The 24,830-nt window shown below is 47.4% G+C and overlaps 1 protein-coding gene across 1 annotated transcript in view; it reads right to left on the reverse strand.

The window, feature by feature from the left end:
* LOC135205991 (late secretory pathway protein AVL9 homolog) overlaps window positions 1-24,830 on the reverse strand; it is a gene marked incomplete at its 5' end in the record, with an annotated part of 226,407 nt that overhangs the window by 16,221 nt on the left and 185,356 nt on the right. Inside the window, one exon of the mRNA XM_064237162.1 lies at window positions 7,635-7,847. Coding sequence (XP_064093232.1) covers window positions 7,635-7,847 — 213 coding nt within the window. The remainder of the gene's footprint in view (window positions 1-7,634; window positions 7,848-24,830) is intronic.

The raw sequence follows: 24,830 nt of genomic DNA on the forward strand, positions 1-24,830 counted from the left end.
GTCTCACAAGGACGAGATGCTATCTTGTACGGTAAGGAAGCTGGGTAAGCTACACAACTTGTTGAGCAGCCACCATGGGTCCCAAGGAAAAAGTATCCAAGGACCTGTGGGCAATATCCCGAAAGTAGAAGGAGGTGAAGGTGGTCTGGTTGGCCCATACCCCCTGCCTTCAGTACCAGTGCCACGGACAAGTTCTTGAGGAATGCAAGGGTTGGACCAATGCCTCTGACTTCGTGGCCTCTCGGACCACAGGTACTGGTGTCGGCACTCCTGTTGGAGTTGTATGCTTTCCAGATTACCTCACGAAGCCAGAAAGAAACAGTGTTCTTGGACACTTCTTTCTTGGTCACCCCGGTGCTAACCAAGAGGTGTCGACACTCAGGCCTGAGGTGTCGAGTTTTCTTCAGATAGCTATATAGCACTCTCACAGGACAAAGGCAGCATCTCATCCACATCATTATCGGTGAAGTCTTCCAAGGAAGGGATCGTGAAGGACTCGAACCTGGCGTCAGGGACTGTGATGGTAATTGCTTTATAGCAAAGGAAGATAAAGGAAAGGAAAACGCATTTACGAGAAGTTCGGCAGTAAGGAGGCATTAGCACTTTGTGTTGGAGGTGCCTGTTCTCATGATGGTTCTAGAATTGGCAGGAGTGTTATGGAACTCGTCAGGCGCCGACGTAATGTGAGAAACGCAGCGATTTCTGATGCAATACCTCGTCTAGATTCTTCGGAGAAGTTCCGGTAATCTCGGGAGTCTGTGATGCTCGCCGTAGGCCCCCGCCCCTAGGATGCCGTATAAATACGACGGACAAAGTAGGAGAGAGAGAGTTCATCAGTTAGTCACTGAGAGATATCCTCAGTAAGAGCCACAGATCAGATTATCGGTGAGAGATCAGCAGCAGCAGAGCTCATCCGAGAGAGATAAGAGAAAAAGGGACCGACGAAGGATCAGAGGAAAAGTTGCTCGAGAGTTGGTTGGATTCTGGTCTAGTCATCTTCAGGAGTGGACGACCGAGTTATCTCCACGTTGAGCAGACTTCAAAGAAGAAAATGTCCTGCTAGAGGTTTTGGGGAGTTCCTGCCTTTCAAGTATCAAGAGTAGACATTATTTTCTGCAATGCGGAGTCAAGAAGACGTCTGCAATCACCATTCTCCTTTTATGAAGTCATCGCTTCGAGTCACTAAACCTGCCAACAAGTATTTGAATTACCTCGCTGTTCCTCCAGTTCATGCAGTGTAAGATTCTTTTTTTTTTTTTATGTAAATAGGAGATACCATTCTGCATTTACCTTTGTTAGTAAGCTTGTAAATAAACCTTGTTGTGTTAGTGTTTCTTTCTATATTCGTATCCCCAGTTTCAACTGTTGGTGTTGAAATTTTTTTTGTTTTTGTTTATTTTATATCGAACCTGAAGCGGACCTCTCTCAGAGGCCGTAACAGGAACCAAAATGTTCTGAGTCTTTGCTACGAAATCTGTGACAAAATTGAGCGTAACTGATCCCCATCCCCTCAAGTGTTTAACACCGAAGGAAAGACCGTGAAGTTCTCCTACTCTCTTTGTTGATGCCAGGCCCAGCAGAAAGACGGTCTTGAGGGTCAGATCCCTGTCTGATGACTCTTGGAGAGGCTCGTAGGGTCTGCGAGTCAAGCTCCTTAACACAAGAGTCACACCTCACCACGGGGGCCTGAGTTCCCTGGGTTGGCAAGACCTCTCGAAGCTCCTCATTAGGAGAGATATTTCCATGGGGGAGGAAATATCGATTCCTTGCAGTTTAAGGACAAGGGCCAGGGCGGCTCTGTAGCCTTTGACTGTGGAGACAGAAAGGAGCTTCTCTTGGCAAAGAAAGATGAGGAAATTTGCTACCTGCTGAAGAGTGGCTCTGAGCAGAGACAGACCGTCTACGACACCAACCACAGAAGACGGACTACTTTCCCTGGTATACTTCTGCAGAGGACTGTCTGAGGATCCAGCCATCTCTGTTGCTGCTTGGCGAGAAAAGCCTCTCACTCGCAGGAGATGGTGGATAACCGCCAGCTGTGAAGACACGGAATGTACTGCCTGGTGGTACCATTCCACATGCGGTTGGCACAGCAGGTTGGGCTATGGGGGAATCTCGCACATAAGTCGAGGAGTCGATCTCTGTCTTGTAGCAACTGCGAGTGGGAGCTCGCCAGGACCAGCCAATCGTCGAGATGCCTCATCAGACGTATCCCGACCAAATGGGCCCAAGCCGACACCAGAGTGAACACTGGTGTGAACACCTGTGGGGCAGTTGAGAGACCAAAACAAAGTGCCCTGAACTGGTACACTGTCCCATCGAGGATAAAGCGGAGCTACTTCCTGGAGGACTGGTGGATGGGTATTTGGAAATACGCATCCTTTAGGTCTACCGAAAGCATGCATGAAGTCCCACGTTGGCCGAGTGGACTTCGCTCTCGGCTGCTAATTCGGTGGTCCGAGTTCGATTCTCGGCCCGGTCAACGCGGAACCAGAGAAATTTATTTCTGGTGATAGAAATGCCTTTCTCGATATAATGTGGTTCGGATTCCACAATAAGCTGTAGGTCCCGTTGCTAGGTAATCAGTTGATTCCTAGTCACGTAAAATATATCTAATCCTTCGGGCCAGCCCTAGGAGAGCTGTTAATCAGCTCAGTGGTCTGGTAAAACTAAGATATACTTACTTTTTACCGAAAGCATGAAGTCGTTCTCCCTGATGGAGTCGAGCACTGAGCGTGCCGTTTCCATCGTGAACCGAGTCTGGCAAATGAATCAGTTCAAAGGAGAGAGATCTATCACCGGTCGCCAGCCCCCCGATGACTTCTCCACTAGGAAGAGTCGGCTGTAAAAGCCCCGCGACTGATCTCGTACGACCTCCACAGCTCCCTTGCTCAGCATGGACTTGACTTCGTTCTCCCTGATGGAATCGAGCACTGAGCGTGCTGTTTCCATCGTGAACCGAGTCTGGCGAACAAAACAGTTCAAGGGAGAGAGATCTATCACCGGTCTCCAGCCCCCCATAGACTTCTCCACCAGGAAGAGTTGGCTGTAGAAACCCAGTGGCTGATCTCGCACAATCTCCACAGCTCCTTTGCTCAGCCTGGTCTTGACTTCTTGTTTCAGTGCTACGTCCCTGGCAGAACCGGGTACGTACGTCTGAAAGTGGACCGGGTGGGAAGTGAGGGGTGGCCTCGACTCGAAGGGCAGTAGGTATCCCTCCCAAAGGACATCCACTACCCAGGTCTCGGCTCCGAAGCGCTGCCAAGTTGCCCAATGGCTCGCCAGGCACCCCCAAACTTCCGGCAGCAGGTGAGGGGGAATGCCGTCCCTAGCATTTCCCTCTCTTCCCCTTCTGTTTAGCTGCTCTCCCGCGAGAGAAGGAGGCTCGAGAGGAGGGCTGACACTCACTTCTCGAAGTGAAAGAGGAAGGCTGGGTCTTTCCTTGCGCTGCCCTTGACGGTGCTAGCATCTTGGGAGCAGAGGAAATGCTAGCCAAGCTCCGAGGCTTGGCCGCAGTTGATTGAGACTGCCCAGAAGTCTTTGAAACTGCCTGGTATACTAGGCAGTCACTGTCCTCAGTTTTCCGCTTTTCCACCGCAGCATCCACCATCTCTCTGGGGAAGAGAGAAGAGGAACCCGGCAATGGTCCGTTTCGTAATCCCAACGTTACTTCTCGACCGGCCGCTCTGGTTACCCAAGGCAGGACTGAGTCCCGTCTTTTAAGAACCAGGTTGGCCCACAGGTTGGCCGTCTGGTGGGCAAGGTAGGAGATGCCCCTACTTCCAGACTGGCAGAGTCTCCCGAACGCCGAGTCTTCCTTGGGAACGAAAGGTCCCAAAGAGGCTGAGACTCTGGATACCGTGAGGGACCACAGCTCCAGCCAGGAGACGGCCTGGAAAGCTGCCATGGAAATAGATTCCAGGGCCAATGCCTCTTGCTGTGAGAACAAGAGGTTCTCGGACAGCAGGTGATGAAGAGGCACTCCCGGAGTAAGCCTAGCTATCTCCGGATCAACCTCCTTGGATGGCAATGGGCCTACTGAAGGCACGTAGAAACGCCGCTGGCAAGGCAGAGGAGGGGGAAGGAACTTGTCAGACCTGCTGGACCTGAGTGAGTTCTCCTGTCCAGAGACGAGAGCATTCACTTGGTCCAACACACTGTCGGCCAAGGTGGACCGGGGTAGTCCCATCGTCGCTCTGGGTTCCTTCTTAGGTCCCCAGAACGACTCCAACCTTGATGGAGGGTCAGAGGGAGTAACCACTGATCCTTCCCCAAGGTCGTTGTGCTGACGAATCAGTGCAATGACCTCTGCAAGGGACCTCTGTATCTTGGGGGTTATCATGTCCTGAGGCAATGGACCATCAGATTCATCCAGGCCAATCACCTCTCGAGACACTCTTCCTTCAGGAGGAAGAACCTCACCAGACCCCTCGTGGTCTCCACCAACCACTTGAGTGTACAATTTGCTAGGTCCAAGGACCAAGCCAGGATCGTAGGCTCTCGTGGCGGGACCTTAGGATAAGCACGCTCCTCGCGGTCACTCCTGTTCGCCTCGCTTCTCCCGGTGCAGCCCCAGGAGGTTGAAGGGACAGGTGAGGAAGACCTGACGCTCCTGCCCTGCCTACCAGCAGAGCCGGTGGGTTGGGAGGACTGCAGGCGATCGCCAACCTGTGTTGGCGATCGAGCTGCAGGTCTGGACCAGCGGCCTCTGTGAGGAGAAGCGCTGGACCGAGGACGGTAGTATCGGTCTTGTGCATCAGGGGAGCTGCTACCAGTCGTGCGAGCCGTCCAGTCCTGGTGGGAGCGACGGTCAGGTGACTGGTAGTGTCCACTAACGCGGTGAGAGCGAGCACCATCCTCTCAACGCGCCATGGTACCAGAAGCAGCCGAGGCTGGACCTGGTGACCGAGGGGACCTCTTCTCAGCCTCGACATGTGAACGGTCTGGTGGGACCATCACGTCAACCCTGCGAACCGGGGGATCGCTGCGAGAGTGATTGCTGGTCTGGTGATCGCCAACCTTCCGCTCCGTGCCTAGATCCTGACGGTGAGTATACTCAGGCGTCTGGTTCCTGGCTGCACAATCACCTACTGGTGATTGTACACTCGGTGGCGTTCGCTCACGAGCAGCCGAGACGGTTCCTGGTCCGGAGGTGGAACCTCTGGAACTGGGAACAGAGGTACCAGCGGTACCCCTACGGTCCCCGTCTTCTTCTTCCGTCAATAACCTCATTGTTGCGACGCCAGTAAGAATTAATAAATCAATCAATCCCTGAGGAAGGAGAGACGGGCCCAGTTCCCGGAGGAACAGGAGGACCAGCGGAAGACCCACCTGTCCTGCCGGAGCGGGACAGACCCTTAGAAGTCTCTGAGCGAGACTTCTTTGGGGGGGGCGAGGCCACCTTCTTCTTCCTTGGCTGGGGAGCCTTGGAAGTCGAAGGGGAAGAGGCGGCAGAAGATGATGACAAAGAAGATGATGGAGAAGATGACGACACCTTCCTCTTCTTCCTGGACTTCTTCTTTGCCAGCTTGTTCAGGACAGCTGACAGGTCCTCCATCCAGGATGGAGCTGAGGCAGTTGTGGTAGCAACACGGTCCAACTCCACCTGTCCGGAGGGAGCAGTGGGAGCAGCAGCACTTCCACGGGCAGTAAGTATGGGCACTTGAAGTCAGAGGGTGGGCAAGGACAGCTAACCCAGGCGGCAGAGGAACCATCTCCCTCCGGAGCACATATTGCAGCGGGGCTTGTACCGCGGCCGAAGGGGTGACCATCGTCACGTGCTGGGTATACACCAGGAGCGGTGGTGTGGCATAACCTGGTGTCGACACTGTTGTGATAGTCCTTCTCTCCACCCCATGAGTGACAGGGGCTGCAGCCAGGTGATGAATCAGCCCCTGGATACTCAGAGTGCCTGGGAGGCTCAAAGATTGCCACACCTGCGGAGGTCTCCACCCGCGGAGGCAGACACACCTGCAGAAGCAACAGTCGGGTTAATGGGGGGGGGGGGGTCCCTATTCGCTCAGAGGGGGAAGAATCCTACCCTGAAAGGACAGAAGACCCCCCAGTACCACTCAAGGTCGGGGTGTTGCACTCCTTCCTCTGCACTCAACAAATCAAGCGAAGAGGTGGGGCGGGACACATCCCCCGAAGGGGAGAGAGCCATACGCGGGAGTTGACTAGGAGGGAGAATGTAAGACGACGTGTCAGTCACCAGAGGTGTCGAGGGAGGGCTTTCCGACGACACCTTGGCAAATCTACGCGGCTTCCTCCTCTTCTCGTACAACTCCCACTGCTTCTCTGACCAAGAGACACATTCATGCCCTTGGCATCTAGTACATAAAGGATGAGGGTCCACAGCACTGCTGGACCGAAACGCCCCACACTTGCAGCCTCCCACTCCAGGGCACACTCTCCAGTTGGATGGGGTGCGAGGGGGCTTCTCCACTTCGTGGGACTGCATGTTCTTCAGTGATGCAATACCACAAATAAATAATACAAAAAAATATAAACTGAGTACCTACAATGACTTTCACACTAGTATTCTAATAGGAAAAGGTTGAAAAGCAAGCCAGGATTTGAAAATCTCACAAAAGAGGCGGGCAGAGAGGCGAGCACACGTCTTCACCCGCCAGCGGTCGAAAGCAAAGTGATATGTTTACCTCCAGTCGGGCGGGACTCCCAACCATCAGACAAGCAGTTACTGCCAAACTACCTTGTTAGTAAATCTTACGACCGGTCTAGCTGGCGATGAATAGTAATTCCTTATATGAAGGACCTCAGGTTTGTATTAAGTGTCGGAACAATTCCTTATTTACTCTTGCTTCTAAATTGGCCACAGCATCGGGTAAAGGTGTAAGAGAGCCAAGATTATGCTAGGATTGACCAGTGATGGGGAAGGTTCAGAAAGAGAAGTTATCATTTGACAATTCCTGACTAACTATTTTAGCTTTGGCTCTAGAAGCTGCTTTCTTCTTTTTATCTCTATGTAACTTGTTCGAGTAGCTAGTCAAGATTTTCCAAGTTCTCTTGCCCCAATTAATACATTCTCCACAAGTCCACTCTAGTGTGCAAGTTTGTCCCCTACAACCTGTGCAAATTGAATGTGGACTATTGCAAGCTTTAGCAATCCTTGTATTGTGGCTTTTGCTGCAATACCTAATTCCTGTTGGGCTAGTATCTGACATGTCTGTACACTAACCCAATACTATCTATTTAACTTATTTATTTGAACACCTAAATAGCTAATATCTCCAAAAAAGGCCACCAATATTTAAGAGTACTTCACTAAATAACTCCAACAGTGAGCGACGGTAACGAAATTCCAAAATTTCTGCTGACTACTGAACTGTATTAACAGTACCAGCCAGCAGAAACAACTGATTTTTGTACAGTGTTGGTTCTGCTCTCCCCCGATAGTGAGTTGCGGGGGGGTTGGAGAGGGGTATCGCCTGACCAAAACAAACTAGTGCTACGGCGAGTTTCAAAAATACTAGCTACTGACGGATTTAGAAACTATAGCTTTGTAACTACTTGGTAAGTTGAATACATAAAATCCATAATTTTTAGGTGTTTCTTAGTTCCACCATTCATTGAATGGCCAGCCCCCTTAATATCACCACATTAAAAATACTAACATGGTTTTTCTTGCGTTGGAGACTTCTCTCTCCCCGTCCAGTAACTGAATGCACCACTGAGTCTCCCTTTCAGGGTAGACATTTTGGTTGAAAAATTTGCTTGTGAATTTCCTCCAGGGCCTCCATTAAACTCTGGAGGGGACATGATTGAACCCCTAGAGGTCACTGAGGTTAAGCTTGAGTTACTACTCCTACGTTCACTGAAGTCGTCACCTGCGGAAACTGAAGAAATTAAAATTCTTTCCCTAAAGAAACTGTTAATATTTCTGTAAAAAATGTACAATTAAATAAACAAATGAATTCAACTTTTAAATATAAAATGTAATAACTTAAAATCAACACTACCAGCAAAACTTTTCAAAATTTGAGAAATCGTCTTATGTATAATGGCAGAGTAAGGAAAAAGTAGCATCATCAGAACACTCCAATCATCTATGCTCAGTTTACTACTAAGCTCACAAAATGACATAATAGGGTCATTCCTTTTACAAGTGACAAATGCTAATATCTGATGTTATGTTTAAAAGCATCTTGAATCCATAGTTTCTTAGCTCCAATCACAAACATCCATTGGTTTTGCTGCAATCCACATATCCACCTAAAAGCCTAGAAGTGCATTTTATACCTGTTTGATGACAAGGTTGTGAGTTAGTTACTGGAAGCTTGGAAATATATATTCAAGAAGACAGCAAGCAAACTGACCAAAAATTTGCATGGTGGTCCTCTGTAATACAAACGCAATATACAGTAGAGGAGTTTACCCCTACACCTCTCTCACTGAAAAACATGGCTACTTCCCAAAGAGAATTCTCTCATTTGCTTCCTCATCAGCAACCATAAGTTTAGTTTTGCTTGAAATGGTAACCACTCTCCTCTGAATTCATAATTTCAGTCTTTTAAACATTTCTAAAACATTCCTTGGTTCAGCTGGTAACGAGTCATCTGCATGTAGTCTCTCCCAGAGGGCTCTCTTTCTGTCCACCTGCATAGCTTCTTCCATTACTATAATAAAAGATAAAGAACTCAGATATCAAATTCTTAATATATGTGCCACACTCTTCATTCTAGACCTTGTATTTCGGTCCTGTAACACTACTATTTGCTAACCCACGGTAATTCCTTCTGTTTGTATAATACCCACCTATTATACTTCACTTACTTTCTACCCTACTAAAATGTACCTAAAGATTTACACAGACACAGCACAGCCGTTTCCCTTTTACTGTACGTGGTTTTCCTTCTGAAGCTGCCTCAATATTAACTTCCCCCGTTCTTTATTTTCTCTAGCAAGAAGCCAAACAAATAATTTTTTTTTTGTATTTTAACCCTTTTCTCTGCTTTTTTCTGTATAGTACACCTAGAATATTTTCGAAGCATGTTCCATTAATATTATTCCTCTTGACTCTTCACACTGTATATTACTGAAGTAATACGAGTAAGTTATCTTTTCTAATATATTAAAGGCAAAGAAAAATAGTGTTACTGGGAGCATTACCAAGAGAGATTTTGTTTTCTAGTTTGCATGTGTAAGAATACACATCTAATCATACCTGGAAAGTGCAATCACCTATAAAATTTCTAACTGAATATACTGGCAAGAGTCCATAAGTATAATAATGTAATGTATTCAAAATGGAGTAGTATCCCTACACAGTACCAAATGAATTTTTAACATTAAAGATAATACTAATGGTATATATGATCCAAAAGTGTCACTGACTTTGACGATTTATTCTTTTTAGACCTAAACTAACAGGAATACAATGTTAAAACTATGCATTTGTCCTGCTGGTTTCAGTCACTGTTTTCAAAAGTAAGCCACTTGATAAGCTGTCTACAATGTTTAGCCTTGCTTAGGTATTTTCCAGGCTTAAACAAAGGGATGATTATGAAACTTCCAAATCTTTTGCATACATTTCTTATCCAAAAGTTACTGTAGCTTTGCAGTAATGATGGCAGATGTTTCAAAAGAATTTAAGTAAATGTCAGTGTCTATCAAGGATTAAGTAGTGTTGAATCCTTTTGTTTTTATAATAAAAATGGAAGCAGCTAGAGAGGAGTCCAGAAAAAGGGCCTCTTTGGAGCTACTTTATGAAGATGACCCAGATCCATGTGGTTGCTGTAGTGAAGGTGAGGGGTGAACTCTATTCTGTATACCAAATGTAACAGATGGTGTCACAAAGACCAATGCCTAGGAGGGGAGCTAATGACCTTGTTAAAATGAATGTGGTAAAGCATTTCTGTTATGTTGGAGACATACTGAACTGTGAAGGAGTGAGAAAGCAATGAGAAAGAAAGTTACCTTGGAGATATACAATGGATTGTGAAGCAGAAGTGAGAAACCAATGAGAAAGAAATAAGTGCAGCATGGACAAAATGGACAGAGAAGGAAACCCTTCTGGTAAATAAAATGTCCTATTAGCAAGACAGCAAACACTTACAATGACTAAACTACACTACAATGGACCCCCTGTATTCGGATTCTCCGTTCTCCAGGCTCACGCATTCGCAGAAAATTCACCTATTCACAGTATTTTTCTATGAGAAATATCCACAAATTCCTGTTTTTTTTATCAATTTCATCATAAAATGACAAATTTTCTAGGACAATTTGTATTTTTCACAGCTACAAACCTGAGGTCTCAACAATAGGATAATTTCTAGCGCCTGGCTGGATCCGGTTAAAAAACAGATAAAACCAAGGAATCTTGTGATATCTGGCAAAGCAAGCGTAGATCGGGTGAAGAGTGGTCAAGTACCACTCACCTACGCCACCGCGTCAGTCTTTCCCAACTCAGGATGTCTTAACACACAGAGGGGCGGCTAGAGGCAGGCAGTATTATATTAAGACCTCAGGTTTGTAGCTATGAAAAATACAAATTGTATTAGAAAATTTGTCATTTGTTCATATGTGAAAACAAACCTTCCGTCTTAACAATAGGATAGACTCATACTTGGAGGGAGGTACAAGACATCCTAAACCACCTGGGGGCCTACCCACCAGTCCAGCTTCCAGAAGAAATGACTTCTGGAAAGGGACTGAAGCCCATTGAGAAGCTAGATAAATTGATATCTAACCACTCAGACCCTGAGTGACGTACAAGGATACGTATATGGGAGAACCATTGTATCGGGAACCAAAGAGAAACTTTGACTGTCTAATAGCAAACCAATACACCAGGGTTTGTACTACTCCCAACTCCTCCTTGCCAAGGAGTGGAGCATATGCTACCAAATAGAGGGTTTGATATTTGTATATTAAGCGACCACACTATCAGTATGACTACCTTACTCACCTGTATCAGACCAGTCCAGCGAATGACGTGTCTATTCCTTAACCTGCCCAAAGGAAGAAGGAAAGGTACAAGAGAAAGAAGGAGACCAGCCAACTCACTCATTCTCTCATCCACACAATCATCTTAGGTAAGATACAAAAGTGCCCTGTTAAGGGCAACTATGAGTTACACAACCTGTTGGGCAGCCACCACAGGACCCAGGGAAAACGTGTCCGCAGATCTGTGGGAAACATCCTTAAGATAGAAAGAGGTAAACGTGGGCTGGCGTAACCAAGTACCAGCGCTCAGCACTCTATGTACAGCCACGTTCTTTTTGAAAGCCAGAGAGGGACCAATACCCTTAACGTCATGCGCTCTAGCCTGCACGGATGTGATGGTGGAATCAAGAGTCAAGTATGCCTGTCTGATGGCTTCCCATATCCAAAAAGAGATAGTATTCTTAGACACCTCTTTCTTTGTACGGCCTGTGCTAACAAAAAGTCTGCGACAAGAAGGAAAACTGTCTTGAGTGTCAAGTTCCTGTCAGATGAGCAATGCAAGGGCTCATATGGACTCTTAGTGAAGCTCTTGAGAACCAAGGAAACATCCCACGTCAGAGGCTTGAGCTCCTCTAGAATTCGATTGCTCAAACCCCTTAACTAGCAAGGAAAGTTCCAAGGAAGAGGTGTCAATACCTTTAAGGTGTAATACCAAACTCAGGGCCGCCCTGTAGCCTCTAATGGCAGAAATGGACAAACGTTTCTCGTCTCTGAGGAAGGTTAAAAAGTTTGCTAGCTGAATAGAGGTTGCGAATGGAGAAAAACCCCGTTTACGACACCAATCACAATAGATCGCCCACTTGCCTTGGTAAACCACGGAGGTCGACTTTCTGAGACTTGCTCGACATGCCCTGCTGTTCTCTGAGAAAAGCCTCTCGCTCAGAGGAGATACTTGATAGTCTCCAACCGTGAAGAGGCAGGGATTCTACTGACTGGTGGAACCTTTCCGCATGGGGCTGACACAGGAGATGTCACCAAGGGGGAATCTCCCTCGGAACCTCTGACAACAACGACAGCAGATCTGGGAACCATTCCGCCTGAGGCAACAGAGGGGCTACCAAAAGTCATCCTGAGACCCTGTGAACTCATTAGCTTGTTCAGAACTTGACGGATCAAACAAAATGGAGGGAAGGCATACACCTCCAGGTTGTCCCAGGGATGTTGGAATGCATCTTCTGCCAATGCTAAAGGATCTGGGACTACTGAACAGAATATCTCCAGCTTCCTGTTGAAGCAAGTTGCAAAAAGGTCCAGCATAGGTCTCCCCCAAACCTGGAAAAGCTTGTCTGCTACCACTTGATGAAGGGACCACTCTGTGCCTAGGATCTGACCCCAACGACTGAGTTTGTCTGCGACCACATTGCATTTGCCTGGGATATACCTGGTTGAGAGCTCTACCGAATTGCTGACCGCCCACTGATGAACCTCAACGGTCAAGGTGTGAAGTTGACGAGAAACCAGGCCTCCCTGTTTGTTCACAGGCTACCACCATGGTGTAGTCCGAAATGAAAACAACAGAATGGCCTTCTACCTTCTCCCGAAACTCCTTCAGACCCAGAAAGGCTGCCTTCAACTCCAAGATGTTGATATGCTGCTGCTTGTCCTCCAAATTCCAAACGCCTGAAGCGATGAGGCTGCCTAAGTGAGCCCCCCAACCTGCAAGGGAGGCATCTGAGAACAGAAGGAAGTCCAGTGGATAGAACGCAGAGGGACACCCTTCGAAAGATTCTGATTATCCAACCAACAACGAAGATCTTCTCTCACTTCCAGAGACAGAGGAACCATTAACAGGGGTGAGTCCCCCACTGGAGACCAGAATTCTCCCAGTCTCCATTGCAGAGATCGAAGATGAAGACACCCATGAGGGACCAGCTTCTCCAGGGAAGACAACACTCGCATAAGAACCTCCCACTGATGAGCTGACTGATGTGGTTCCGACAGGAAGTTGCGTGCCACCACCCACAACTTCTCCAATCTCTGATCCGACGGGAAAATTTTGCCGCTGTCATTTCGATGACAATGCCCAGGTAGAGAATCCTTTGACTGGGTATGAGGTTCGACTTTTCCTGGTTGACTATGATGCCCAGTTCCAGACAGAACTGGAGTAGACGATCCCTGTCCTGCAGCAGCTTTTCCCTGGAAACTGTCAAGACCAACCAATCGTCAAGGTACCTCAGCAAACAGATCCCCTGAGCATGGACCCAACTTGACAAGAGAGAGAAGACCCTTGTGAACACTTGAGGGGCTGTTGTCAGCCCGAAGCACAAGACTTTGAACTCGGAGACCTTGTCCCCAAGAGAGAAGCGAAGGAACTTCCTGGACATCAGATGAACAAGGATTTGGAAGTATGCGCCCCTTAAGTCTATCAACAGCATGAAGTTGCCTTCCCTCACAACTGCCAACACTGAAAGCGGAGTCTCCATCTTGAACTGTGTCTTCCTGATGAAGTGATTCAAGGTGGATAAGTCGATCACAGGTCTCTATCCTCCCGACGCCTTGGGCACCAAGAAGATGTGACTGTAAAACCCCGGAGACGGATGCACCACTTCCTCTATCGCATCCTTGTCCAGCATCTTCTGCACTTCCTCCCGAAGAGCCAAGAACTTCAGAGAATCTGGAGGATATGCCTTCCTGAGCTGCAGCTTGTCTGACAGAGGAGGAGAGAAGTCGAATGGCGCAGTACCCCACCTGAAGGACATCTACCACCCACTTCTCCGCCCCATAACTCTGCCACTTGGCCCAATGGCCCACCAGGCAACCCCCACCTGTGGCACAGGAGAGGGAGAGGCGACTAACCTACCGACGGCCCCCTTTACCTTTGCCTCTTGGGCCCCTTCTTGGCTTAAAGGAACGAGAGCAAAAGGGGCGTTGATCCTCTGACCTAGGTTGAGTCGAACGGGAAGGCCCTGCTGAACTCGAATTCCTCGACGGCCTACCAGGCGACAATCTCCTTGACTGCTGCTGGACAGGGGAAGGAGGAGGAGCCGGACGTCTCCGAGGACGAGACTCCGACTTAGACACGGCCTGGTGCACCAGTCTGTCTTTGGTGTCAGCCCAGCGCCGGCATATCGCATTCTTGAGCTCTATCCGAGGAAACAAATATTGGGACTCCAACAGATCTCCATTCCTCAATCCCAACAAGGACTCCATGTCAACTGATCTCTCCATCCTAGACAAAGCTGCGTCTCTTCTAATCTGAAGAAGGTTAGCTCATAAATTAACACTGAGATGAGCCATATATGAAAACGCCTTGCCTCTGGACTGCAACAGACTGCAAGCGAGGATGCACTCACCAGCCCTTCAGGGGACCTGTCAAAAGCTATCTTGGCAATGACCACAGACCAGAAGTCCAGCCAAGAAACTGTCTGCAACATGGAGGCTGCTGTAGATTCCAATGCTGAGGTATCTTGCGGAGACAAAGACAGAGCCACTGACTTCACCTGCTCCAAAGTCAATCCCGGCTTCAGGCAAATGACGTCTGGGTTAAGACGATGCAACATAAAAAATGCAGAGTTCGTAGCATAGTACTTGTTATGGCCTCTGAGAGAGGTCCGCTTCAGGTTCGATATGAAATAATAAGAAAAAAAAATATTTCAACACCAACAGTTGAAACTGGGGATAGGAATATAGAAAGAAACACTAACACAACAAACGTTTATTTACAAGCTTACTAACATAGGTAAATGCAGAATGGTATCTCCTATTTACATAAAAAAAACAGAATCTTACACTGCATGAACTATGGGAACAGTGAGGCAATTCAAATACTTGCTAGTCAATTTGGCAATTTGAAGCGATGGCTTCACAAAAGGAAAACGGTGATTTCAGACGTCCTCTTGACTCCGTATTGCAGATAATAGTCTACTTGTAAGGCAGGAACTCCCCAAAACCTCTAGCAGGACCTTTTCTTCTCTGAAGTCTGCTCGACGTCGAGATAAAAGGTCGTTCACTCCTGAAGGCGACTAGACCAGTATCCAACCAACTCTCGAGCAACTTTTTTTCTGATCCTTCGTCGGTTCCTTTTTTTTCTTATCTCTCTCGGATGATCTCTGCTGCTGCTGATCTCTCACTGATAATCTGATCTGTGGCTCTTACTGAGGATATCTCTCTGTGACTAACTGGTGATCTCTCTTTTACGATCTCTGCTGCTGCCACTACGACCATCGTATTTATACAGCACTCTGGGGGCGGAGCCTACGGCGAACGTCACAGGCTCCCGAGATTACTAGAAATTCTTAGATGAATCTAGACGAGGTATTGCATCAGAAATCGCGGCGTTTCTCACATCACGACGGCGCCTGGCGAGTTCCACAACACTCCTGCCGATTCTAGAACCATCATGATAACAGGCACCTCCAACACAATGCGCTAACGCCTCCTTGCTGCCGAACTTCTCGAAAATGCATTCTCCTTTCCTTTATCTTTCTTTGCTAGGAAGCAATTACCATCACAGTACTTCCTGTCTCGTAAGAGGCGGAGGTAGTAGCTTGGCTGAGCCCTTGGAGCAAAGAGAACCGTCCTGGTTTGAAACAGAGGCATTAATCTTATGCAAGACAGACTGGACATGCCCTGACAAAAGAAGCTGAAGAGATGATTTGGGATCCTATGTAGCTCCCACCTAGGCTTCCAAGCAAGGAGTGTAAGACAACCAAGCCTGAGTCCTACTTTCCAAATTGTTGAACCCACGAATGAGATCAACAACTTCCAAAAAGGAAGACAAAAACTCTTGCGTGTTTCCCCTCTTCCTGGTCCAGCAACGGAGACCGATGACGAGAAGGATGTGTAGGCTCCTCTAAGGCACCTTCCCCATTAAAATTAATGGAAGGATCAGCAGCCAAACAGCCCGAAACACCAACTAACCTGTTTGGGCTGGGTCCATGCGTCGGCTCCCGAGACAAACACACTATAACACTAGGAACATCACTACATACTCCTCCAACAGATGACTCATTAACATGTCCGTGAATGTTCACGGGCATGGCAGACATGCAAACGTGAGTTGGAGAGGAATCCCGAACACTCGAGATTGAAGGAGAATCCCCCTGAGTTGAACTCTTGGAAGCACCAGTGAGAGGGGCAGGCAAACACTCCTGCTGCACCAACTCCGCACTCACCACCTTCGACCTCTTGACAGGTGCCTTGAGATCCTTACGGCAACGAATAGGCCTTGGAGAAAAAGGAGTACTTGCATCATGTGCACAGACACAGGAGGTTGCAACACGCTTGCGATGTGCATGAACGGGGGAGGTTGTAACACACTCGCGATGTGCACGGACGGGGGAGGTTGCAACACACCCGCAATTCGATGCAGAGGACGAAGCAGCCACTGCAGATTGCACAAGGGAAGATACACTAACACTTTCCGAAACACCAAACACTCTCAAGAACACGTCCGCATTGTTCCTCCCTTGTAGGCGAAGAAAGAGCAAAGTCCTTAGCCTTCCAACACTTGATATGCCGACGCGGCGTAGAGGCGGGGATGAAGCAATACGTTTCCTTCCAGTCCTCCCAACAGACAAGGCAGCCAACTTATTGTCCAAAACAGAGTCCAACCTCTTAAGCACTACCCAGCATATAACCTCAGACTGATCTGCAAGAGAAGGCTCCAATGACATGGAAGGGAGATGTAGCGAACTGGGCGGCAGGGATGACGTCACAGCTGAGAGAGGCCGTACAGAGGAGATGACTGGGAGTGATGTCATCGATGGGAGTGATGTTACAAGTGGTGATAACGTCACGGCTTCCCCTCGGTGTTAAGGGGAATCAGACGCCACTGGCAGAGGAATACACAACGACGGATTCCGTGATATCATCGACGGGGTTGACGCCATGGCTTCCCTCTGACTCGAAGTAGCAGCAGCAGTCACTGGCGGAGCAATACAAGATGGCTGACCTCAGCTACCCATGAAGATGAGGCCGAGAGGAGGGGGGGATGACCTGGCCAGCCTGAGGAGGGGGTTAGCAAGCCTCCATAAAGTGCGCTAGCAACCCCTCCAAGGATGGGGGACCCCCTAGCCCGAGTGTCTTCCAAATCGCTGCCATCTTGATGCCTCCAACTCTGGAATAAATGAGAATGATGAAAAAGCCTCCCCCTTCCCAGGAATCAAATAACTCCCGAAGAAGAAGGGCGACATTATAAACATCAGCCTGGTAGCCTCCCGATACTTCCAGCGACGAATCAGGGGAAGAAAAGGAAGGAGACACAGGAACAACGCTACTATGGGGGGTGAATACGTACTGCAGGAGATGAAACATCGGGGTGAGGAGAAAAATCTTCCTATGAAGGAAGAGCCGAAACCCTCCGATGCTCTCTCTTGCTATAAAATGACTTCCACTGCTCTTTAGGCCATGCCTGGCATTCCGTGCAAGGATTCATTATAGTATAAAAATTAGAACGGCACCTGCTACACATGATGTGGGGATCAGTCGCTGCCAAAGCCAAAAAACGAGAAAACGGAAAACCTGGAATTCCGGGGCACACACGTTGACGAGGCCAAGAAGGAGCAGAAGCCAAAATATCAGCCAAACACACATATACACTAAAAACAAGCAAAACAGGCAATGAACCGGGTAAAGGCCAAGAGAGGTTAACCAAGACTCTCGCCCAAGCAGTTAAATAAAAGACTGACGCGGTGGCATAGGTGAGTGGTACTTAACCACTCTTCATCCAATCTACGCATGCGTTGCCAGATATCACAAGATTCCTTGCTTTCATCTGTTTTTTAACCGGATCCGGCTAGGCGCTAGAAATTATCCTATTGTTAAGACCGAAGGTTTGTTTGCGTATGAACAAATGCACTTTTTGTGACAAAACTACAAAAAAAAGGTATAAAATTTTTAGTGTTTCTAAGTTTTAACTAACAAAATAGGAGGTTTAAAGCAGTTTCATAGGGGTTCCAACTATTCGCAGGGGGTCTGGTACGCATCCCCCACGAATACGGGGGGACCACTGTACTCTATGTAGGAGATATGGCCACTGAAAAGGACAACAGAGATGTGTTGCACTAGAATGTTAAGATTTCTGGCAGGAGTACATTGGGAAATTCTTAGCTTGATTAAAGAAATAGTGGAGAGATGTGGTATCAAGAGGCTGGAAAAAAACTGAGATCTCAGATACTGGGATGGCTGAGAAATAGTGGTGAAAAAGGATGAAGAACAGTTGGTTACAAGAGCAGAAGATATGAAAGTACCACGAAAGAGACCTATATTTTCACTTATGTTAACGTCAATAAAGGTAATGAAACATAAAAAATAGTAATGTAAAAAGAAAAAACTAACCACTAAATGCAACAGATGCCAAGTACAATTCCAAGCTAAATTTATGAACTAATAAAAAACTAATGAGTGTGTGGTGAAAAATCAAACAACAGAGAGATGCAGATTCATGAACATTCCTTCTGAACATCCTCAAACATGCTAAATAAAAAGCATCCTCAAATAAGCGAAATATGATATTGTTAAGATACAATAAAAGGATTTTGACGTAAGGAAAAATCTATTTCTGGGCGATTGGCTCGTGTCGCCAGCGAAATATCCTTTAATCTATTATTTCTAGGGTAAATGTACTAACACATACCAGAGAATAAATAAAATAAAGAAAAAGGTCAGTATGACTGACTCGCTCACCCCTCTAGGAGGGTGTCGGTATGAACACTAGGCGAGTGAGACCACTACCACGAGCCAAATGCCAATAGAAATCTCCCACTACAAAACCCTCCAAGAGGGGAGCCGTCCCACAGAGGGAGCAGCTCGTACTACTACTACACCATCCCATGCTTGCGACTGCTGCGCCTCTAGTGGCCATCCTGAAGTTAGCAGACAATCTTGAGCGAAGGGATGGGTAGGGGGGGTATTTCGCTGGCGACACGAGCCAATCGCCCAGAAATAGATTTTTCCTTACGTCAAATCCTTTTTCTGGGCTCAGCTCGTGTCGCTTGCGCGAAATCGTACCAGAGAAACAGCAAAGATTGTAAACAAAGTAAATAAAATAATAATAAAACAAAATAGGTCTCAAATAGAAGCTACAAAAATAAAAGAAGATATAATTGCTAAAAGATACAAAATAAAAGAATGAATATAATTGCTAAAAAGATACAAGTACACAGTAAAACAAAATCAGAATTATGCTTAAATTACCCTTAAATAATTATGTTAATAATATAAGGTAATTTACATATATACAAATAGGTACAATGATTACCTATCACAATAAATCTGTGTGTAACAACATGTATCAAAAATAGAAATAGCAATTAGTATAAATTTACATAAATATTTGATCAATGATAAAATAAAATATCTTAGGAATGTATATGACTTAATATACAAAACCCGTAACCATTGCATTATGATGTATCCCCTAGCATAAAAATAAGGGGATAACATCTATGAGATCAGTATGGTAATCAGATGTGAGTGTCCCTAACCAGACAAAAGGGGCACAATTACAATCATAAAGCAGCTAAGACACAAGGTAAATGTTAATGAACAAGGCAGGAATAGACGAACTGTTGGGTGAGGCAGGTAGAAAGGAGGACTGAATCTTCTACTAATAATCTAAGCTAGAGTCAGGGGAAAACTATGTTACCCGCTGGCTACTGCTGGGTGGTGGAATTTCAGAGCTTCCAAGGACTTAAGGTAGTGACGTTTGAACACTGTCGGCGATTTCCATCCGGTAGTAACTTCTTTTAAATCAGCAAAATTCATATGTTGGAAGTAATTAATTTGGGAGGTTGGCTAACTTGGCCCGCCTGACATCATGTGCTTTTGGAAAGGAGTCAGGATTGGCTTGTTTGATAAAGTACAGGATTTGTTGCCTGATGCCTTTAGTGGATAAATGTACCACCTTTTTCCCTCTAAAGAGGGGCCCCGATGAGGAAGAGGAGGTCCTGGATAGAAAGGCTCGTAAGGTTGAAACCGGACAAAGGGAAACATCTTGTGGAAGGGGTAGTACCTTCCAAGGTTCCCACCTCATCAAAGGATCTTCATTCTTGCTAAAAAGCTACGTTCGGAGAAAAGTAGCACTTCCCCCGTGGAAGGAATTGAATATGATCCGGATCTCTGGATAAAGCCGACAGTTCTGAAATTCTTGCTCCTGAAGCTAGGCTTAATAAAAACAGAGTTTTTCTTAGGAGCATCATAAACGAGCATGTGTCATTATCGGTTTCGGAAGCCAGTTTTAGAACATCGTTTAAGAACCATGAAACTGACGTAGGCCTGACAGAGGGCCTAAGTCTAGCACATGCTTTAGGAATAGACGAGAAATAGGTATCTGTCAAGTCTATGTTAAATCCAAATTGAAATATCTTTTTCAATGCTGACTTGTTTGTCGTAATCGTGCTAGCTGCTAAACCCTTTTCAAATAAAGATCTGAAAAAGGATATAGCAGAATTAACTGTCATGATTCTGATATCTGACTCTCTCAGGAAGATTGCTAACTTTTTGACGGCAGCATCATACTGCCTCAAAGTTGAATCCCTTAGGAAGCGAACACAGTCTTCGTTTGTACTGACTGGGAGAGCTTGGGACTGGGGATCCGAAGGGGACGAAGACCCAGTTCCAGGATCAGGGGGTACCAATTGCTCTTCGGCCAGTCTGGGGCTACTAGAGCCACTTGACCCTGAAGTCCTGAGTTTGTCTAAGACCTTCATAAGGAGATTCACTGGAGGGAAGACGTAAATCTTCTCCCAGTTGTTCCAGTCCAGAGCCAGGGCGTCCGTGGCGTAAGCCAGAGGGTCCAGGTTGGGGGCTACATAACACGGTAGTTTGTGGTTCGCTTGTGATGCGAAGAGATCCACCTGTAGCCCTGGGACTCTTTGAAGGATCCATTGGAACGAACTCTCGTCTAGAGACCATTCCGACTCTAGGGGTACTGATCGGGATAGGGCGTCTGCTATGACGTTTCTTACTCCAGCTATGTGGGTAGGAGGAAAGATGCCAACTGAATTTGTCTGCCAGGGAGAAGATGGCTATCATGACGTGATTTAGATGACGTGACTTGGAGCCTCCTCGTTTATGCAATGTACTACCACTGCGCTGTCCAAGACTAGCTTTATGTGGGAGTACCTTGGTGGGCGTAATCTTTTCAGAGTCAAGAAGACTGCCATTGCCTCCAGTACGTTTATATGGAACTGACGGAACTGGGGTGACCAAATTCCTTGCACCTTTTTGACCTGGGAGTACCCTCCCCAGCCGCTTAAGGACGCGTCTGTGTGGATGGTAATCCCTGGTGGAGGGAACTGAAGAGGGACTGACCCTGACAGATCTTGACTTTTTGCCCACGGCCCGCCGAAGCCGGTTCTTTAGAATCAGAGGTACTGAGGATAGCTTGTCCCTGGACCTGACATTTGCTCGAGAGCGCCAGATCCTGGTTAGATCTTTCAGTTTGGCTTTCATTAAGATGTCGTTACTGAAGCAAACTGGAGAGAGCCGAGGATTCTTTCCTGAGCTCTCCTCGATGCTAGTTTGTGACTTAGAAATTGCTTGACTGACTTCGCTATTTCTTTCCTTTTGGTGGATGGAATCGACAGAGTGTGTGAGGATAGATTCCATTGAATGCCTAGCCACTGAAAGTTTGACTCTGGGGTGAGTCTGGACTTGGATCTGTTTATCTTGAATCCTAGATATTCTAGGAATTGGATCACTTTCAGTGTGGCCTTGTTGCATTCTTCGACTGATGGGGCCCAGATCAACCAATCGTCGAGATACGCTACTACCATAATCCCTTGAGCTCTGAGCTGTTGCACTACTACTTCCGCTAGCTTCGTGAACACCCTGGGTGCCACGTTGAGCCCGAACGGGACTACCTTGAAGGATAAACGTCTGGTCTCCTATCTTGAATCCCAGATACGGACGGAAGTGTCTTGCAATAGGGATATGATAGTAGGCGTCTGTAAGATCGATAGAGGTGGTGCGGCCCCACCCCCGGGGAAGTAAGGTCCGCACCTGTGAGATCGTGAGCATCTTGAACTTGTCGCAGCGGATGGCTAAGTTTAAGCGGGACAAGTCTAAGATTACCCTTCTTTTGTTTGAGCCTTTCTTTGGGACGCTGAACAAGCGACCTTGAAATTTTAATCTCTTGACTTGACTATAGCTCCTTTCTGAAGGAGGTCCTCTGCGTACTCTGTCAATTCCTTGGAAGGAAGTTGACGGAAGGTCTGGCTGGAGGTGGGTTCGTCAACAGCTCCAACCCAGCCCTTTTGACACTATGCTCTGAGCCCACTGGCTGAAGTTCCACCGGTGGCGAAAGTGAAACAGCCTCCCTCCTACCTGAAGTTCCTCATTGGTTCTGGTAACCCCCTCGACCTCCTCTGAAGTGCTTTCCCCTATTGAAGGGGCCTCCCGATCCTCTCCCACGAAAGGACCGCTTACCTCTGCCTCTTGTTCGAGCGGTCATACTTCTGAGAAGCTTGACTCTCGAAGGCTGGATTGTAAGCTGGAGAGATGGCGTATGAGGTGGAGGGTTGAGGCTGAGGGGATATCACATAAATAGGCTGTGATTGACCTTTAGACGTGGAGGGCTGAGCTGTCTGCACTAACGGCACTGTAGGAACTTGTTGAGGGAAGCGCGGCTGCTTCTTTTGGTAAGGTTGGAAACGTCTAGGCTTCCTTTGTCCCTTACCTTTTGGTGTCAAGTCTTGCCTTCTCCTAGCCGTAAGACCCCAACGGTCCTTAAGGCTTTGGTTCAACCTCGTAGCCTCTGCTTGTACTTCCTTTACCATAGCCTCTGGGAAGAGATCTGCGCCCCAGATGTTAGAAGAAAGTAACCTATTCGGGTTCATGCCGAATGGTTGCCTCTAGCAATACATGCTTTCTGCAATTTGTTCTAGCAGTGGCAAACGCGAACATGTCTGACTGCACCGTTTGAGTCAGGGCTTTGGTCATAAGCTTAAAAATTGGTTCTGAACCATAAGCCATGGTTGCTACCTCAGACATAGCCATCAGGTTGATTGACCTGGCTAGTCGTGTTTTCGAGTCAAACTCCGCTTGAATAAGACTATCAGGGAGCCTGGGCAGCTTTTCACCAAACTGCTCCATAGCACAGTCAGGTTTGAGTTTGCCAGCTGTGAAAGTGTTAGGCAAGTCCTCCCATAATTCTCCAATTGACGGGAGCAACGGAGAAGTGGGGTCTGCTTCTTTCAGCTGAGGCATGGGTTCCCCTTTCTGAGCTGCTGAGATGGTCGACCTCGCTATCTTGGTAAGGAAAGGGAGCGGGGTACCTTCGTCCATCGTGAAAATGGTAAAGGGACTTTTGAATGGTTGGATCTTGGTATTCGAACAGTCCATGTCGTCTAGACATCTAAGCCATTCTCGTTGGGCCTGGTCCCGAGAATAGAGGACTGTTCCTTTCCTTTGGTACCCTGTCATCTCTAACCATAGCCGAAGGCGTGAGCCTAGCGTAGCCTATGAAGGGAGGCTGTAGGCCTTCCGGGTAGAACTCGAAGTCCTCTATTCTTCGAGTTCCAAACTCCGGTATGGAGATGAGACCATCTTGGAAGGGAGCATATGACGCTACTCTCCAAGGATTGTTCATGGAGACCAGCGGGCAGCGAGTCAATACGGGGGAAGCTGAGATCCACTAGTGTTAGAGGTTGAGGGAGAGGCAAGAGGGGCTTCTCTTAGGCCGGCTATAATAGTATCCTGAGAAGTTATCCTATCCGACAGGCGAGATATCATATGTTCCATACTCGTCTTAAGGGAGCCTACCAAGTCGCCACCTGTTGCAACAGGCCAGCATTGGTGTCCAGAGCCGGAGCTGCTGCGGAGGTGGAGGGGAGACTCTGAATAGGCACAAAGGTAGTGGAACTGGTGATACTGCCGGGGTGCGGGATTTTCTCCTTAGGCTTACTCTTTGAGGACTTTGAGCGGAGCGTAGACCCCTTTTCCCTTTAGACCTGTCTGGGCCGGATTACGAGCCGGAGACTTACGCGAAGAAGAAGACGAGGACGTCTTCTTCGAGGACGATGACGTCTTAGTCAAGGTCATATGCTTAGACTTGATCTTAGGCCTAACCGAAGCCTCTGGAGGAGTATATAACTCATCACCGGTAAAAGCCTGGGAAGGATGGTGAAGTTGCAGGGGTAGAAGAAACAGTCACTCCCAAGGGGGACCCTTGGGTACCTGCATTACTTACCTCGACCAACAGGTCGTCATACCTACCATAGGTTCAACATTTATATCCAGGGTTGCGACATCCGTGGAGATATCCTGGTTTCTCTTGTTCAGTCAAGGAGGCCGCCAGCTGTTGTTGGATAAAGGCAATAGAGGGGGTCCGCCTCTACCGGGTCGACGTACCCAGTCGCCTTGCCTCCGGGGAAGATTAACAAAGCTAAACGCTTCTCCAGTATGTAGGGCTGACCCTTGGCGGCGTTCTTGCCAAAACCTCCGACCACCCGGCCCGCAGGGTAGCCAATGCCGTATCTCTTACTGCCGGAGCCTGTAAGAGAGGATATATTTAGATTTAAGAACCACTTAAAACTAAAACTTAGGATATAACTTAAAACTAGATGCCTTAGTTAAAGTAATGATGAAAACTTAAGAACTAAAAGAAGCGGAGCGGCATGCGGAGATGGAATACTTACGCCTTCCAAAAGCTGGCTCACCAGATCGTAACATATGGTACACGTCTCATGGTACCAGACCTGGATGTCCCCGTGCGGAGTCGCGCATGGAGCATGGGACCGGCAAACTTGTGTCCACAGGGGTCCTGAAGTAGCGGAACATCCGGATGCTCAAAGTTTGGTGGCCTGTAAGTGGGAAGACACAGAGTATCTTAAAGGGGTAACACTTACAGACTAAGGACAAAAGAACTCCGTTACGTGGCGGAGCTCGGAAAAAATTTGGGCATAACCCCTCCCTGCATG

The sequence above is a fragment of the Macrobrachium nipponense genome, chromosome 29, assembly GCF_015104395.2.
Source record: "Macrobrachium nipponense isolate FS-2020 chromosome 29, ASM1510439v2, whole genome shotgun sequence".
Classification (NCBI taxonomy): domain Eukaryota; kingdom Metazoa; phylum Arthropoda; class Malacostraca; order Decapoda; family Palaemonidae; genus Macrobrachium; species Macrobrachium nipponense.